General features: G+C 35.2%; 1 protein-coding gene across 1 annotated transcript in view; it reads right to left on the reverse strand.

Annotated features, from left to right (window-relative positions):
• Positions 1–17,838, reverse strand: part of LIN7A (lin-7 homolog A, crumbs cell polarity complex component) — a 143,028-nt gene that overhangs the window by 48,629 nt on the left and 76,561 nt on the right. The window contains exon 3 of the mRNA XM_002823547.5: positions 2,272–2,343. Within this exon, the coding sequence (XP_002823593.1) occupies positions 2,272–2,343 (72 nt within the window). The remainder of the gene's footprint in view (positions 1–2,271; positions 2,344–17,838) is intronic.

Raw genomic sequence — 17,838 nt, forward strand, 5'->3', positions numbered from 1 at the left:
GAGGGAAATAAAGGCTAATCATATGCTTTGCAGTGGGTAGCTCAGGCAACTTCTCATATTTTTATAGTATTCTCCTGTGAAAGAAAGAACACAAAAAGCAGAGGACTTTCTTCATTTAGATGCCATCTAGGATTTCTTTCTTTGGTAAAGTCCCACTCATCTATTTCCAGCTTCCTAGGGCTTATCTGGTATGACAGAATTTTCCTGTCTTCATAAAAATCCTTTCCAGTTACCTTGGTTAGCTGCAATTCTTCCTATTCCTGGAGTCCAAATAACTTTGTTATATGTACTATCTACTATCATAATTATTTTATACATGTGTTGACTATGAGCACCTTAAGAGCAGAGATGGTGTCTTGCACTCTTTTGTATGACACACAGTCTAATCTGGTGCTTGCACATAAAAGTTCATAAGTATTTTTTTTAATAAATTGAAGAGCACTTGTATGTATACATACTTTTGAATACATATGTAATCTTGCTATTGCCAACCCAAAAGCTTAGCAAATTTAACTTTTTTAAAAAATTAAGGATGTCTTAAAGAGAATGAAAACTAAAATAAAATAATAGATTCAAACAGATTATTGTTAGTTTATACCAATATTCCATATTATTATTCCATACTGAGAAATCTTATCTGGAACAGGATTTTTCTTCCTATATTATACATTAATATTTCAATTATTATAACAAAATAGGCAATATGAAGTCAATGGTTTTATACCTAGATATACAAAACATCATTTAATATGGACATAATTTGTTTTAAAATTCATGTACTGATTTCATTAAATAAGTTCAAGAAAACAACTTACCATTAGTTCCCACTAACCCCATAGAAATAAAATAACAGCACTTAGGTAGTTTCTATCAAGAAATGATTCTCTGCCTGCTTATCTTTCACTTTTATTAATTCACCTTGACCACAGTTGATTAGATGCCTGCTATAAAGTGACTTACTCAACACTGTGAAAATATTTATTCCCAACGACTGTACATTCTTTTCCACACACAGCATTATCACATCAATTTAGCATTATGCTACTGTCTGCATTTAGTGAAACGTAGTGAATGACATGAAAACAATGGCTTGTTTTTAGCTACATGCATTTGCTCATGCAAACCTCATTGTCATGCATAGATTTTAATGGCTGACATGGATGCAATGCAGACAGCCCAGAAACAACCAGAAAATATTGTGCTATTGCAACATTATGCTGCTATCCTGCTGTTCTACATGAATAAGAAATGAGAATGGTAAAACACTACACAATTCACTTTCCCCTTAATTAAACCACGTAGGGATCATTTTTCTGTGTGTGTTCCACTTCAGTACAAGCAAAGCATGACATAATGATAATAACACCCTCTTTTTTTCCCTGAGTTTAAACAAAACAAAACAAAACAAAAAAATCTTACAAATCTACAGTGTTCAGTTACAGAGTAAAAACTAAAAAATCAAGAGAGAAACTAAACAAGCGTTGATGTAACACAAAGGAATTAAATGGAAAATTCTACTCATTTTCAATAGTTATTTCTTATACATTATTAGAAAAATAAAGTATTTTTAAAAGCAAGTCTTGTTTCTATTATAACATTTGTGTGTTTGTAAAAGAAGAGCTGCATCAGTGATTTTAGTTTAAAATTGGTATTTCCTAATGGCCTATTTTCCTGATAATTTCCCGATCCTATCGGTATAACATTTCCATTAGTAGGGTCTCTACAATCTCTGGATTTGAGTCTTTAAAGGGCAGATGTGGTCACTACCACAAAAGGTGACAGGCGTTTTCTATAGGTCTATGCCACATCCTTTCAGCAAGTTACCCACTGCTCAGCTGAATACACGGAAGTATGCTAGATCAGTGGGTGTCAGGTGAATTCTTTTCCTGTCTATTTGAAATCAAATCTTTAGACCGGTGCAAATAAATCTTCATGCACTGAATACGATACAGGTTCTTTTGGATCAGAAGAATGTGTCTGAAAATCATATAGTATTTCACACAATGAACCAGTAGATTTGCTTGTGCCAAATGGACATTAAGTGAGTTTAATGAAATCATTCTCCTTTCTTAAGCTACAGAAGCAGCAGAAACGTTCAATTTTCCATTAGGATTTTTACCTGAGAAGTAGTACTGGTTCTAGACTCTGGGCTGCCACTGATGTCTAAATTCTCTTACAGTGTACACACGAGAATACCTGAAACACACACGCGCACAATCAATTACTAGATAACTGGGGTCAAGTATATTTTTAAAGTTACTCAAGCCTTACCTTTGCTGTTGCCCTCGCACGGAATTCGGGACAGCCATTAACAGTTATCGTTTCATGCATATATTGATACACCTAAAATGTTCACATAAAAAGAAGAATGTGTAAGAACATTAAGAATAATAATTGTTTTATTGCAGAAAGAAAATTATATTTTCACTGTAGGAAGAAACTTCTCTATTGCAAAATAACATAGGTCTGATGTTTAGGAATGTACCTAATAGCACCCCTTAAACAGCAGATATTATTACTCATTGTGATTTTAGATACAGTTACAGAAATCATTAAAATGTAGTAGAAAAAATTGTTTCTTGTAAACTTCCAGGGATGGGATTATAAAATCTTTGTATCTATGGTAAAATAAATTGCTTAATCTTAAATTAAAGTACAGAAAAAAAAACTTAAAGGATGCCTTGAGGAAGATGTTTGGAAAAAAGTAACAAGGTTAAATGTGTTGGACTATATGTTCATTTTGGATTTAAATAGTATACGTAAAAATTTATTGCATAATGCATAGCAATAAAAGTCCATTTGGTACTAGGCTAGAGTATTTTTGGGGAGTGATCCATTAGCTATTTCAGTAAAAAAGGAAAGGCAAAAACTGCAATCGAAGGTTGAAAGGTTTTTTTCTTCCTTTATATTAATCTTATTTTACATGCTTAAGTCAAAAATTAAATAAGTGAATCCAACATTTGATTAATTCACCCATTCAACAACTATTTGTTGAGTGTTTGGGACTAATCTCTTCCCTACATTTTTGACTGGCTCATAATTTCTCAAATACATTTGGTTGAATCTCCACTAACGCCGACTCATCTTTCCCAGGTGACATGGTTAGAAGGAAATTGACAAAGTAGTCTGTACTAAAAAGGGAACAGTGCAATTCAGAATCTAACTTTTAGCTCTGAATCTCCACTTAACAATTATGAGGTGTTCAATTTCTATGGGAAATCTGAATGGGGACAGGAACAAGTTTCCAGAAGATCATTTATGGAATCTGAGATATGTTACTGCAAATTCTCCAGGTTACCTGAACAGCTGCTAAACGTACTTCCAGATTATTTCCTTGGAAATGCATTATTTTGTTTCATAGAGACAGCCTTTCCAAAAATAAATTCTACTATTTGCTCTAATAGCCCATTTCAGAGGAGGATTTTCCCTGCCCTGCTTCTCTTGTAATAAACTCTCTCAAATCTGACCCTTCATTCCACCCTAGTTCATTATCTCTTGCTGAAAACATTGCATTAGTGACTTAATTGGGTCTCCCTGCCATCAAACAATATACACTTTGGTGATCATCAGGTACCTACCTGACCATGTCCCTGCTGTGCTCTTGGCTGTCTGCTGCCCTTACTGCAAAGGTGATAAGGGCAAATACCTACAGGAGTCAAGCCACAGATAATAATGCCGAACTCAGCTTTCTCTCTAGTTCTGTTTTCCTGTTTTCTTTTCTCCACCCCCACCATTCCTCAAACATATTGAACTCTCCAAGTTACCTAGGTCTCTGCACATGCTGTTTACTCTGCTAGGAATGCCCTTCCACTTGGCAGACTCTTATTCATCCAAATTTAATATGATGATAAAAGGTCAAATTCAAATATTGTCTCCTTTATTAAATGTTTTCTGCCTCCCTCAAGCAGAGTGAGTCTTTCCACAGTTCCTGGTCATCTGAATTTGTTTGAAGTTATTTTGGTTAACATTGCCAGGGAAAGTGACTTTGCCTGCATTCAAGGATGTTTATGAAGACAATCATTTAGCAAATAATTGGAATATTGTCATCAATTGAATAAAACAAAAGGTAATTTTGTAAGTGCTGGAGATAAATACCTGTACCTAATAAATATCACAAATTAAGAATAATTAGCCTTAAGATTCCAAATTGATTTTGAATTAGAAAGTGGGATATTCGAGGATCAATACTGTGTAGTAGATAATTTCACAGACTCTGAAGATGGCTTGGAAGCAAACCATAGCTGTACTATTTAATTGTATGATGTTTGTCAGTCGCTTGATTTCTCTGATCCTCAATTTCCTCATTTTAAAAATGTGCCTTAAAATAGTAAGTAACTTCTAGGTCTGTTATAAGATTAAGTAAGATAAGAACAGTTTGCCATGTTTAGTATGTTTCCAAAAGTTAGCTATCATTGTTAGACTGTTGCTGGCATTTGATGTTTCTCATCTTGTTTGACCATGGATCTTTTGGGGAAAATCTCCTAAGATGAGCAGTTTGTGAACACGCTTTACATAGAATTGATCAAGGGCTGTAGTTCTCAACTGGCAATAGTTCTCAACTGGGGACAATGTTGCCCTTCAGGAGACATTTAGCAATGTCTGGAGGCATTTTTGGTTGTCATATATGGGATGCTACTGCATCTAGCATGTGGTGGCCAGGGATGCTGCTAAATTCCTACAATGCACAGTCAAGCCTCATAGAACAAAGAATTATCTGCCAAAATATGAATAGGGCTGAGATTGAGAAATCCTGATCTAAGGAATTAAGCTATACCTTTTCTTCTTATATGCAATGATTGGTAAGCTGTAAAAACAGACTGGGATAGCACTGAGTAAAGGCTCTTGTAAAACATTCAATAAATATTTGTTGGAGTAAATTACTATAATTTTGATATATATTTAATGAGAAATCACCATGGGCCAAATGTAATGCTAAGCATTTTATATCTGTGAGCTCAGTTGATTCTCCTAACTTCTTATTTGGGCGCTCTACACACAAAGACACTGAGACACAGAGGTAGGAAAATACTGATGACCACACAGCTAATTCGTTGCAGATTTGGTACAGCAACTCATCTCTATCTCCCTTCAAAAGCTTTCCTCTTTCAACCATGTCAGACTTTCTTATATTAAAACAGCATCAGATCATTACTATTTTGGCAGCATCAGTGTGAAAAAAAACTTGCAGGTGTTACGAGCATTTCTTTATATTTTGAATAAAGGAATCTAGGTTTTATATAGTGGCTACCATTAAACAAGTGAGGGCTGCAAATATACAATGTGACAATTCTGAAACCAATGAATTCATTAGTCCAGAGTGAAATATCATTTTAATCTTCCTTATGATTATAATATATGAAGATTTAGTGGAATGAATCCAATATAATTGCTAGTATTTTTTTTTTTTTTGTCTACAAAACACAATAGATTCTGATTAGCTGGTTTTCAAAAGTGAGCTGAAGAGGACATGATCTGGTTGTAGAGTCAGGTCAAATCCTGGAGATATTAATTCTATTTCCATTAGCTGTGTCACCTTATGAACTTCCTTAGCCTCTCATTTCCTAAGGCACAAAATATATCCATGCCTATCTTACTTTTCAAAGACAATTTTTAAAGTATTTGTAAAAATCTGAAGCAAGTTTTCATGGAAAGCCAAAGTATTTTACCAGATACCCTGAGAGAGTTCTTAAAGGGAAAACAGAAAATAGTTGTATGTGCTTTAATGAGGGGCTTATAGGTGGGGCTCATAGACTCCTGAATCCTTTGGGTCCCAGAATGTATGACAAACTTCAGCTACAGCATTTGTAAGCACATTTTATTGGTAAAATGGGTTTAGTTCCTACTGTAAGCGAAATAATTGATAGAAACTCATAGGGGTTTTACCTTATATCTCAGCATTATTGATTTCCTAACCTTGAATAAATTGCACAGATTCAATAGCATTTTGCATGCTTAGAACTTATTCCAAGCTACTGAAAATTGAAAAAGATTAACTTAAAAAAGCAATAAAATTATAGTGAATTGGTTCAGAAAGTTCATTTATTCATTTGTTCAGCTAACATTTATTTAGGAGCAATTCTAGTCAATGTGTTAGGCACCCGGACTAAATTATGAAAGTAAAAAATAATGGTTGTTTTTAATTAATGTTTGAAACAATATTAATTTTCACTATAGAAGGGCTGTTTCCAGTTTTTTAAGTGAAAAATTTCCATTTTATTTTTCTTTATATTTAAATGAAAATAGAATACTTTTTCTGGATGGAAATTTTATCCCTGAGAGAATAACAAGTATAAATGAAGTACAAGCTTCACTTTAATTTATTTACCAAGTTTACATACACAGGTCATGCAAACATTATCACAATATAAACTTTACATTGCATAGTTCGTCTTGATCTTGAAAACCCTAATTGGTACAGAAACGTAGGTAAGAGATGACAAGCCTTTTTTGTGAGTTTCTCATTCTGGATCTCTTTTCTACATGACTTTAAGTAATGTACTATCTGTGTACCTTAGTTGTCTATTACGTAAAAGCTTGTATTCAAAGAGGCAATCAAAGAAGATAAAGTATGTGACTTCATAAACCATAACCCATTATTCTTATTATGCTTTTATTCTAATAGCTGCTATTATTTCTATTATTACTATTATATATATACACAAGATGCAACTGGAAAAGTGCCTTTAGAATTTAGTTGCTTAGCCAGCAGCAAGTTTGAAAAAACTTTGAATTTAAAGCTAGATTTTGATTGTTCTCTCTTCTACTTTCATAGTAGAGGTTTATTGCCTTTTGTATTTTGATGTTATTTAAAACTTTCTGCTGAGGCAGACACTAGACAGACTCATCTCACACAATCCTCAGTTTCAATCCCCTTCTTCCAGTATTGTCTGACCATATGACCCAGTTCTGTCCGATGGCAATTCAATCGGAAGCAGGTGAGAAGCTGCTGGGAAAGCGTTGCTCTCGTGGTGCAAGTGCTGTCTTTTCCCTGTCTTCTACTACTTGTCTTGTGTGTGGATATTATCAGCTGTAGTGGCAACCTTCAGCTTCAGAGAGAAGGACCAAGGAAGTGTACAGATGTCAGTTCTGATTACATGGAACTTCTAAATGCATGCAAAACACCTGCCTATCTCTGAATTTGTTATAACGAAGAAAAGCATTCTTGTTTAAGCCACTACAGTTGGACTTTCTGCTACTTTCAGCCAAGAAAGTTCCTAATTGCTATATTCCTCAAGTAAATGTTATATAGAACTATGCTATCTTTAGGGTCTCTTTTCTTCTGTTCCTTCCAATTCTGAAACTTATAATTTTGTCCATCAGAAATTAGTGCAAATTTATTAATATGAGGGCCTACAAACCAAAAAGCCTAAAATCATAGTTAAAAAAAAAAGAAACTCTTTGAAAAACACTGTTAAAAAAATGAAATGACAAGCCAACTGGCAGAAAATGTTTGCAAAACATATATCTGATAAAGGCTTCATACCCAGAATCTATAAAGAACTGTCAAAAGCCAAAAAGTAAACAATACAATTAAAAATGGGTCAAGTATTTGAACAGGTACATTACCATGGAAGATATATGGGTAGCAAATATGAAAAGATACTCAACATCATTAGTCACCTGGGAAAATTCAAATTGAAACCATACTTAGATACACCTACACACTTATTAGAATGTGTAGGTTAAAAAAAAAACATACTGACAATATCTAGTGTAGGTGAGAATGTTGGAGAACTAGAATTTTTTTTTTCTGTTTTTGAGACGGAGTGTCACTCTGTCACCCAGGCTGGAGTACAGTGGCACTATCTCGTCTCACTGTAATCTCTGCCTCTCAGATTCAAGCGATTCTGCTGCCTCAGCCTCCTGAGTAGCTTACAGCCATCCACCACCACGCCCAACTAATTTTTTTGTATTTTTAATGGAGATGGGGTTTCACTATATTGTTCAGGATGGTCTCGAACTCCTGATCTCAAGTGATCCGACGGCTTCGGCTTCCCAAAGTTCTGGGATTACAGGCATGAGCCACTGCGCCCTGCTGAAGAACTAGAACTCTTGAACATTGCTAGTGGAAATACAAAATGGTACAGCCACTTGAGAAAACAGAGTAACAGTTTCCTGCAAGATTTAACCCACATTTACTGTAAGATCCACTCATCTGCTTCTAGCTATTTATCCAAGATAAAGAAAAAGTTATATTCATACAAAAACAATATGGAAATACTTATAGCAACTTTATTCACAATTGGCACAAATGAAACAACCCAAATAGCCTTCAGGTGTGAATGAATAATTAACTGGTGGTATAGCCATACAATGGACTACTTGGCATTAAAAAGGAACAACTGGCTGGGCACAGTGGCTCACATCTGTAATCTCAGCACCTTGGGAGCCTGAGGCAGGAGGATCACTTGAGCCCAGGTATTCTAGACAAGACTTGGCAGCATAGTGAGACCCCATCTCTACAAAATTTATTTAAAAAGGAACAACTACTCATATATACAACAGTGTAGATGAATCTGAAATGCATGTTGCTAAGCAAAAAAAAAAAAAAAAAAAAAAAAAAAAAAAAGCCAGACATTATAATGATTTTATGTGACACTTTGAAAAAGACAAAACAATACGGATAGAAAGCAGATCAAAGGCTGCCAGAGGCTAAGGGTGGGGACCAACAGATTACCAAGTATGATGAAATTTTTGGGAATGTTGGAATTGTTCTTTCTATATATTCATAATCATGTAATGATTACATGATTGCATGTGATTATTACAGCTCTTAGAACAACACACTAAAAAGTAGAACTATTACTGTCTGTAAATTATACTTCGAAAGACTGACTTTTTAAAAAGCAAAAAATATTTTTTAAGACATAGGAAAGCAGAAAATATTTTAAAGAGATGAAAATATTCAGAAACTTAATCATGATTTCAGAAGCTAAAAGTAGGGGTTTGAAACGTAAAGACATATATACCTAAGAATGTATTTCATATAATAATAACATGACATTCATCCTCATTCCACAAAGTTTATCAGCATGGAAAACAGTAGATATATTTAATGGATAAGAACATCTCTTTAAAACATAGGATGCTCCAGAGATTTTGTAGTGCCTCGTTATAGATGGGTTGGCTGTTAAAATGTCAATAGAATTACAATTAGCATCATATAAACCCCTCTCTATCAATGACTGGAAAAAAAAAAGTAAATGCTTCAACAACAAAATGACATTAGACCAAGTTATCTCAAGAGGGAAAAAAGTGAAAAGACATATAATAGGTATTATCAGAGCAAATGAAAGGACACATGGGAAAATGATGAGGTCTAAATCTTAGCACATTAAGGTGCATTAAGCCTTGTTAAGTGTATGGCTTTTCTTAAAAAGCAAGTCAGAATGGTTTTTTAATAAGAAAAAACATAAAAATTAAGATTAATATCTATAGCTATCTATACATTTTTAATGGATTTCTTGATTTTTCTGATTGGGAAACTCAGATAAGAGATGAATAAAGAAAAATTATTTGATGTGGTATCTGACTTTAAAATATTTTAAAATCTTCATTATATTAAAAATAAAAATTTAGCTCCCCACACTCTTTTACAATTATAGGCCACCTGGGTAGTTGGACAACATTCATAATATTAAGCCATAATGTATTTATCATAATATAATAATACTGCAGGCTTCTTGAAAGCAGATTTTAGGCCAAGGGAGGTATCTAAAATGAATTTGGGGATCATTTGAGGCTGTAAGTTTAATCGCATTCAGTGGAATGGAGTCCATGCCTGCAAAATTAAGTGCCCTGATGTAAATGTACATACTGTACTTGATGTGACTAGAATAAAATAGAAATAGAGCTTAAGTCACCAACAATTTGGTCTTCTTATTTTAGGAAGTTTTGTGAAAATAACTGATTCATCTACTAAGGAAGAGATGTTTTAAAAATATCTATTTATTGTCTTTTCTCCTTTCATTTTGAAAACCTGGCAGCCACATATAAATTTTTATATATTTAAAGCTATAGCTATCCATATAGCTTTCATATATCTTTTCTATATGCTTTTGTAACTGTGGAAAATATTGTTCAAAACTGTAGTGTTAGAACTCCTATAAACTAAAAAATTTAGGGTATGGAATTCACTGCCTGCGGCCAGCCATTTTTTGCAAAAAAAGAAAAAAGAAAAATTAAATGGCAATGGTACAGACTGTTTACAAGTCATGTCTACTACAGTAAGATCGTCAAGGCTCAAATCGATCCAGTGAAAATCCAAGAAGGATAGAATTTCCAGGGTACTATCTTTCTACATTTCTCTGCAGCCATCAACTTTGATGAAAACATGTCACCCGTCGGACAAGAAAAAATACTGACAGGTATAAAGAAGCAAAGGACAACATCTTTATTAGGTCGAAATGAGTTATAAAAGAGGGCTCCACCATTAAAGCAGATATTTGATAGTATTACTGGTAAAATAAATGTGGCAAATTGGTTTTACCAGTTGACAAACTCTAGGAATAGGTCAAGGTCTTGGAGAGGAAGCATTCCTCCTAGGTTCAGTGGTAACTGTACCACGTGAAATACTATTTATGTCCTCAAACAAGGACGAAAACAAATGAACTCTCCAGTTTTTAGTCACAAAGGACATACAAGACCTTCGTGTAGGCTGTTAGCTCCATTACTTTCATTGGTATTTTAAACCATGCTGATGCAGTGTAAAGTGCCTTTGGCTACAAAGTGCTTCCTTTCAGCACTGAAGAAGAAACTTCAGTTAACACTCATTAATATATCACTATTGTCTTCAAGAAACAAAATCAGCCTACCTCTAGAGCCTACTACTTCAGTCGTATCCTGACAAGATGTATCTGACAGCCAAGTTATTAATAGGATGGCAATACTTATAACTAAAAACAAAACAAAAAAAAACTCCACTGAATTTGACAATAGAAAACAAATGTGATGCAAATGTGATACTTTGGGATTAAAAACTTCCTGCCCACTGGCACACATTTTAGCCTCTGCACACCTGTTTATTGGTTGCCCCAATATCCTTATGGAAGGAAGATCTTCCCATGTGATTGATCAGCATGCAGGAACTGTACAAGGTCATGGCTTTACTAGTGGTATTGATAGTGTCTCTCAAAGGTTGGCTCTGTGAGCTACACCTTCTTCTCTTTCTGCATCCACGTCACAAGAACTTAGGTGGGGGTTCCTGCTTGGAGCCGATATAGCTAGTCTTCTCATTTTATATTCCACCTTCTAGGCCAAGCCAGATATCTTAGATTCAGAGTGGAGTAAAAGAGATGGTTTACTTAGGCATCTGGGCCCAGTCTTCATTCTCCAATCTATATTTTATCAGAAAAAGCTTCACTAGAGAAGATCTAAGTGCTTTCCATGCTGATAACAAAGTGGTACTTTGTTTCCCATTTGGTTATGGCCCTTGTATCTGGCTTCCTTTGGTAGTAATCCCTGAGAAGGAAGGGCAGAATGTGGAAGAGGATTTGAGCACTGCTGGGCACCTGGATAGAATACCATCTTAATAGCACTGAAACCTCATGTCTACTTCTTACAGCCCACAAGCATATTTCTGAGCTCAACTACATGACTCAGACATTTTGCTTCAATGTGATACATGCCATTTATGATTTACTTTAAAGGACATTAACTAGACTGCAGATATAGAAAAGTCAAATTGAAATTATTCATAATTTATGACCAATCTCATGTCTTAAAGCCAATTTCTGTGAAAATGGTATTACCAGATTGAAGAAAAATGTAGTCTCAAGTTGCAAGTCATCTCCAGTGCTCAGATTAGATGAAGATGAGAAGGATTTTGGACACAGTGATGGCCTTAAATATCTAACCATCTGCCTAGCCAAGTTACAAAGAAACTGGGCCTTTTTCTGAAATGATGTTTATAGATTAAGTTTAACGAGAAGGACACATGAGTAAACGTCTCCAAAACTCTACCTCTTAAATGATGAGTAAAGGATGGCGAGACCCTCTAGGATGGTATTCTAGAAACACTTAACAGAGAGGATTGAATGTCTCCTTGTGCCTGACAGTAAATGGCCCATCCTTTTATTTGAGTCTGGCTTTGTGGGAGCTCAGTAGGGAGGCATCAGGACTTTAGGTACATAATATAGCACAGTCCTCAAAAGTCTCTACCAATTTTCAAATGTCCAGAAGCTATTTATATCACTTGTTTTAGGTGAATTAAAATGACCATGCCACACACTTAATTTTCCAAAGTAAATAGAATATACTTTGCTCAAATTTATAGTTTCAGAACCAATTATTCTATTATATAAAAGCAGAATAATTAGTTGTGAAACTATAAAACTGAAGAATGACTAATTTTAAAGCTATGCTATTAACCTTAATTTCCCTACTTATTTTTATAATTGGTTTATATTTCCTAGTGGCTCTTAACATATATAACCTTAATAAAGTAGTTCACATTAAATAACTTGTACAAATCATTTAATAACTTCAAGGAAAAAATGAGATCACAAATAACAGGGTGTTTCTACTCTACAAGGCAGGTGGCCAAGCCACCAAGAAGAAATTTCTTTTTTTTTTTTTTTTAAGTTGTTCAAAAAAGAATTCCCTTAAGGCAGCTGTTCCCTGTCTTGTCCTTTTTACACAGTCAGAATCGTCTGTGACAGGAAATGCCTGAGCAAAACTTTGGGAAGATGTCATTTTCAATTAGCATAGCACCATTCAAAGTGACTGAATTATCTTTATTTGCTTATTTTGGGTAAAATTCAAACAAGGTTTGGGGCTTCAAATGTACCTTAATTTTTACTGTTTGGGTTATGTTGATGTGAAATTTTATGAAGGATTGCGAAGTGCTTAGATATTGGCTCAGCAGACTTGAAATTTACTAGTGTACTTAAAAGTTTGCAAGGGTTGTAAAATAAGGTTCACTTTTTAAAACAGGTCTTTATCAGGTGAATATATTATCCAGGAACAATTAGGGACACATTGTAATTGTCATAGGAGTCATATCAGCTAATCAAATGAACTCTGAGGAAGAAATTTAACTCAGTGAATAAGAGCCAACCTGATTATTCAGTTGATTGAATTAAAATTATTATAGCCAATAATAAGGTTGCTAGATGTAGCAATAAAAATATTGGATGCCCAATTAAATTAGAATTTCAGATAAACAATGAATAAATTTCTAGCTTAAGTGTGTTCCATATAATATTTGACACACAGTTAATACTGCATCATAAATGAATTAAGGTTAAAAACAAGACTATAGTTTGGGAGGTGAGAGATGTTAACAACAGTGAGTATAATTAGGGAGCAAACAATGTAATTTGATGATGGTAGGCTCAGGTTATAAAAGATAGGAAGAGGTCCAGTTTGATGGCATGGTAAAAGATGTGGGTTAATAAGTTTGATTTCAGACAATGTTGTTTGAGTCATTTTGTGATCTCTAGGAGGAGATGTTCAATAGACAGCTGAATATGCAGGTCTAAAGCTCAGAGGGAAAATGTAGGCTATAAAATATAATTTGTGAGTTATTTCTTTGTCAGAAGAAGCCTTTGTGTATACTTTGCCCTCTAGGAGAAATTGAGAATGAGAAAATAAGAGAATTTTGAGGGGCTCTGACATCTATTTATGTCATTTATAAGCCCAGCCTTAATCATATTGAACCTATTGAGCCAAGGCATCTTTTTAAAAAAATCAAATAACTCACATGTACTCCTTTTTAAATGGATTATATTTAGGGGAAAACAAATACAATAAAACCCTAATTTTTTAAGAAATGATTTTAAAGTAAAAGTAATTCCTATACACTATAGAAAATATGTACAATATAGATATATATAAGCAAGAAATTAAAATGATTTATAATTCCATGCCAAAGGACAACCACTATTAACAATCTATCATACTTACTTTTAATCTGTTTGTTAGTTTTTTAAATCAAGCCAATCATTACATACTTTTCATAATCTAATATTTTGTTTCCTTTATTTTTTACACGATTTGGAAATTAGGACATGTGAGTACATATTAATGCTTATTCTACTTAAAGCCTCATGTTACTCCAATTTGGATGCATCATAATTCATTTAATCAATCCTCTAATGAGATGCTTTTTTTTCTTACAATCTGTACAGCAAGAAAAAACCTTGAATATCTGTGTTTTGTAAGTGTGAGAACATCTCTTTATGATAAATTCATTGAAGTAGATTACTGAGTCAAAAGTATACGCATTTCCAGTGTTGATAGATATTGGTGTATTGCCCCTTTGGTAGAGTTTTGGCAGCCCAGCGTGTGCCAATAATAAGGGCAAGAGATGAGCGAAGAAGCAATCCACATCCCCCGTGGAGAGACAATATGTGGCCCAAACGCCCATCAGTGGGTGAATGAATAAGCAAACTGTGGTATATCTATATAATGGACTACTATTCAGCAATAAAAACAAATTATCTATTGACTCATGCAACAACATAGATAATCTCAAAATACTTTTGAGTTAAAGAAACCAGACAAAAAAGAGCCTATACTATATAATTTTATATGTGTGTTTAAGTCATAAGAAGATTTTTAAAAATTTTAGTGCTAGGTTCATGGATAGTTGTACAATATTCTACCTACTGTCCACAAATTACAGGCAGAAAATAAAGCAATGCCAAGTTCATCCTTCATAATCTGTTACTGCACAGATTGCAAGAGGTTTAGAATCATGTTCAATACTGAAATAAAGCTGCTTAGTATTTCAGAAAAATTAACATCAATGAAAGAATGGATGTGAGACAAGTCATTCAAATTGCAACACAAAATATTGCCAAACTCATAGTCCGGATAGATGCCAACTACTCTGGCCTTTTCCTTTAGCAGAAGGATGACTAAAATAGTGCCTCAAGCAACAGAGTTACCATTCTGTAGCTCCGTTGTCCAGCATCTGTCTGTTCTGATAGAGATCACTTTCCTTTCCTGAAGAGGGAGTCTTTACAGCCCTCAACAGTTAATTCAGGGTGGTGAATGGACCACTTCAGCCTCTCAGTAATGCCGGCAGGAATCAAAGTCTTCAGGATCCAGAACAACTGGATAAACTACATCATTCTGGAACCCAGAGCAACTGGATAAACTGCACAGGAGTGAATAGAGAGCTGAAGTTTTCAGGCGTTCATGCCTGTTGCAGATACTCTTGATGCCCAGCAGCACTTTCATTTCTGACATGGCACTCTTTTCTGCCACCTCCTTTAGTACATCTTTGATTGTGGAAATGTCGTCTGAAAACGCTATGTTCGCATTAAGTTTCTTTTGAATGTTCTTCTCTTCATCAACTAACCTTGAGAGAACTGCCTCTTGCTCATGATCCACAAATAGGTTCAGGTGCTCACATTTAGAGAAGGATGTCTGTATCTGGTTTTTCACCCTATTTCTCAGTTGTAAAGGTTTTCTATCTTGAGTGGCTACTAATTTTGGACTGTCTACAACTTTCCTTTCCAGATACTTAATGTAACTGCTGAGCCTCTTCTGGTGATGAGAGGGAGCCTTCTCTCTGGGCCTCAAGTGGTGACTGACCCTGGTGGTCAGAGGGCTGAGTACACAGGAGACGTCGCACCTCTAGGTCTTCCTCACAGAAAAGGGTCAGGATCCGATAGTGCTCCTTGCACAACACGTTGCTGCCTGCCTCTTCATTTTGTTCCCGGTGATGTGGAGTATCTTGGGAGTTTCAGTCGTCCTTCCCTGCAGGGTGTTGCTCCTGCAGTGCCCCTCTTTGCACTGGTGACACCGGACAGGCAAGGGAACTGTCCTATAAATCCACCCAGCGCTGCTGGATGGAGGAGTGACAGAAGTTGTGTCCACATTTGATGGTGACGGGGTCATTCATGTAATCCCGACAGATGGGGCAGTTGGCTTCTGCCTGGAGTCCAGGGCTGCTACAACCACCACTGGGCTGTGAATGAAGGTCTGGACTAAAGTGAATTTTCTTCAGGAAGGTTTAGTTGTGCAGATACTCTGCAGTGTGAAGCAGATACACCCTGAGATGCCACTGCCTTTACTGTCCTGACTGTCTCCTTGTCTTAATTAGTCAACATTGATGTCCCAGGGAGCCACTGATCCTTGGTTACAGAGCGAGGTGCCCAGAGGAGATCTGCTCATAACCTGCAGATAATCTCACATTTGCTGGGCAACTAGCTGCCCTTGGCAGCCCAGAGGATATAAAACCAATCTAAGCAATTATCTTGGTCAGAAAACAGACATGACTTAAAGATGACAAGTTCCTGGAGCAGGCAGCTCTGTGAAGCCGGTCTTTGAGAGTTGTCTCTGAAGGCAGTCTTGCACCAGATTGTATGTAACCTGATTTTTCACTTAAAATATTGTGAATACTTTCCCCACTAATTAAATATTCTTTTACATTATTTTAAAGGAGCCACCATCAATGTGATGGTATTAGAATCATTTAAAGACTTTTAAGATAATAGTTGTGTGACCTTCAAAATAAACCTCAAAATAGAGAAATAGATGACTTGGTTATTTTCCAGAGAACTTACTAGATAGTTGAGGTTATAACTGTCTCAACTATCACCAAATCCTTCAGCTTATACTAACCCGACGGAGAGTGAGGCACAATTTGGTAATCTGTGAAGCCTGCAAAAAGAGTTTCATCATATTTCACAATTTCCAGGAATCCTTTAAAATTATGGATCTTAACCTTTTATGTGATACAATTGTATACCTAGGTCTGACCTCTTTTCTTGAATTGATTATATTGAAAATAAGGACTACCAGTGATTCTTTTTATTTGCAGTAATGTTGTATAAAGTTCCTGCAAAGACTAAATTAGCAAATTCTGAACCATTGTTTCTAGAGAAAATACATGGTTAGGTTTCTCTGAATCTCAGTTACATTTTCACCAACAATCAATTCATAACTGTTTTATGAATGTTTTTTGTTTAAAGACATCTTATTTAATACATATTGTTGATTCGCTAACATTGAACTCAAGGCCAACAGCGCTATAATGCATGTCTGAACGAAGCTTATCTAACACGTATTTTCTCTCTAAGGCATATCATCAACTTCGTGTACTGACAAACAGTAGATAGCACTTCAGCACTATGATGAGGGGCCATTTGAAACAGCAAAATCACCAAGAAAAGGCACAACAATGTGATGAATAAGGCACTAAATAGATGGCAAAAAGCCCACTTCATTACAAGTTGTTGTAACAGGAAGGCAGAGCATTGCCTTGTTCATCCTCAGCTGGGAAGTTGAGTGCATACATTAGATGACTCAAATTTTTCTGCAGAAAAAGAAGGTACAGAATTAAAGATTCCAGATTGGGCTTACCTTTACTAACACCATCCTGACTCACTGTTACCAAAATGCCAGACTATACTCTTCACAGAGAGGAGTTTTCCATTACATCTTTTCTCATGTGTTCTGTTACATTCAAGTTATGGTAAATGCACCACGCTTGGCTCTGTATAATTAATTTCACAAGATGGATGTCGAGACTATAAAACAATCACTAGGTTTTGATTTGTAGCCTAAGATGGGCCCTAGCTCTCACGCATGTGCAGCTTTGATAGAAAGAAAGAGGAAGGAAAGGAAGAAGATTTTGAGGATGCTGACTTAAGGCTGATTTCTATTAGAGTTCTATTTCAAGTTCATTATTTCAACGACTGAATAGACTCTCACAAATAATGATTTACTTCTCTGCTTTCTTGTAGATTAAACTAGGTAATTGATATAGAGGCAGTAAATATGCATAATTAAACATACTTTGTTTATAGAGGTAGAGTCGAAATCAAGTTCTAAGGTTTGATCTACAAAAAGGCAGTCAATGTGTCGGCTTAAAGAAGAGAGAAA

Source organism: Pongo abelii, chromosome 10 (genome assembly GCF_028885655.2).
Source record: "Pongo abelii isolate AG06213 chromosome 10, NHGRI_mPonAbe1-v2.0_pri, whole genome shotgun sequence".
NCBI classification, from domain to species: domain Eukaryota; kingdom Metazoa; phylum Chordata; class Mammalia; order Primates; family Hominidae; genus Pongo; species Pongo abelii.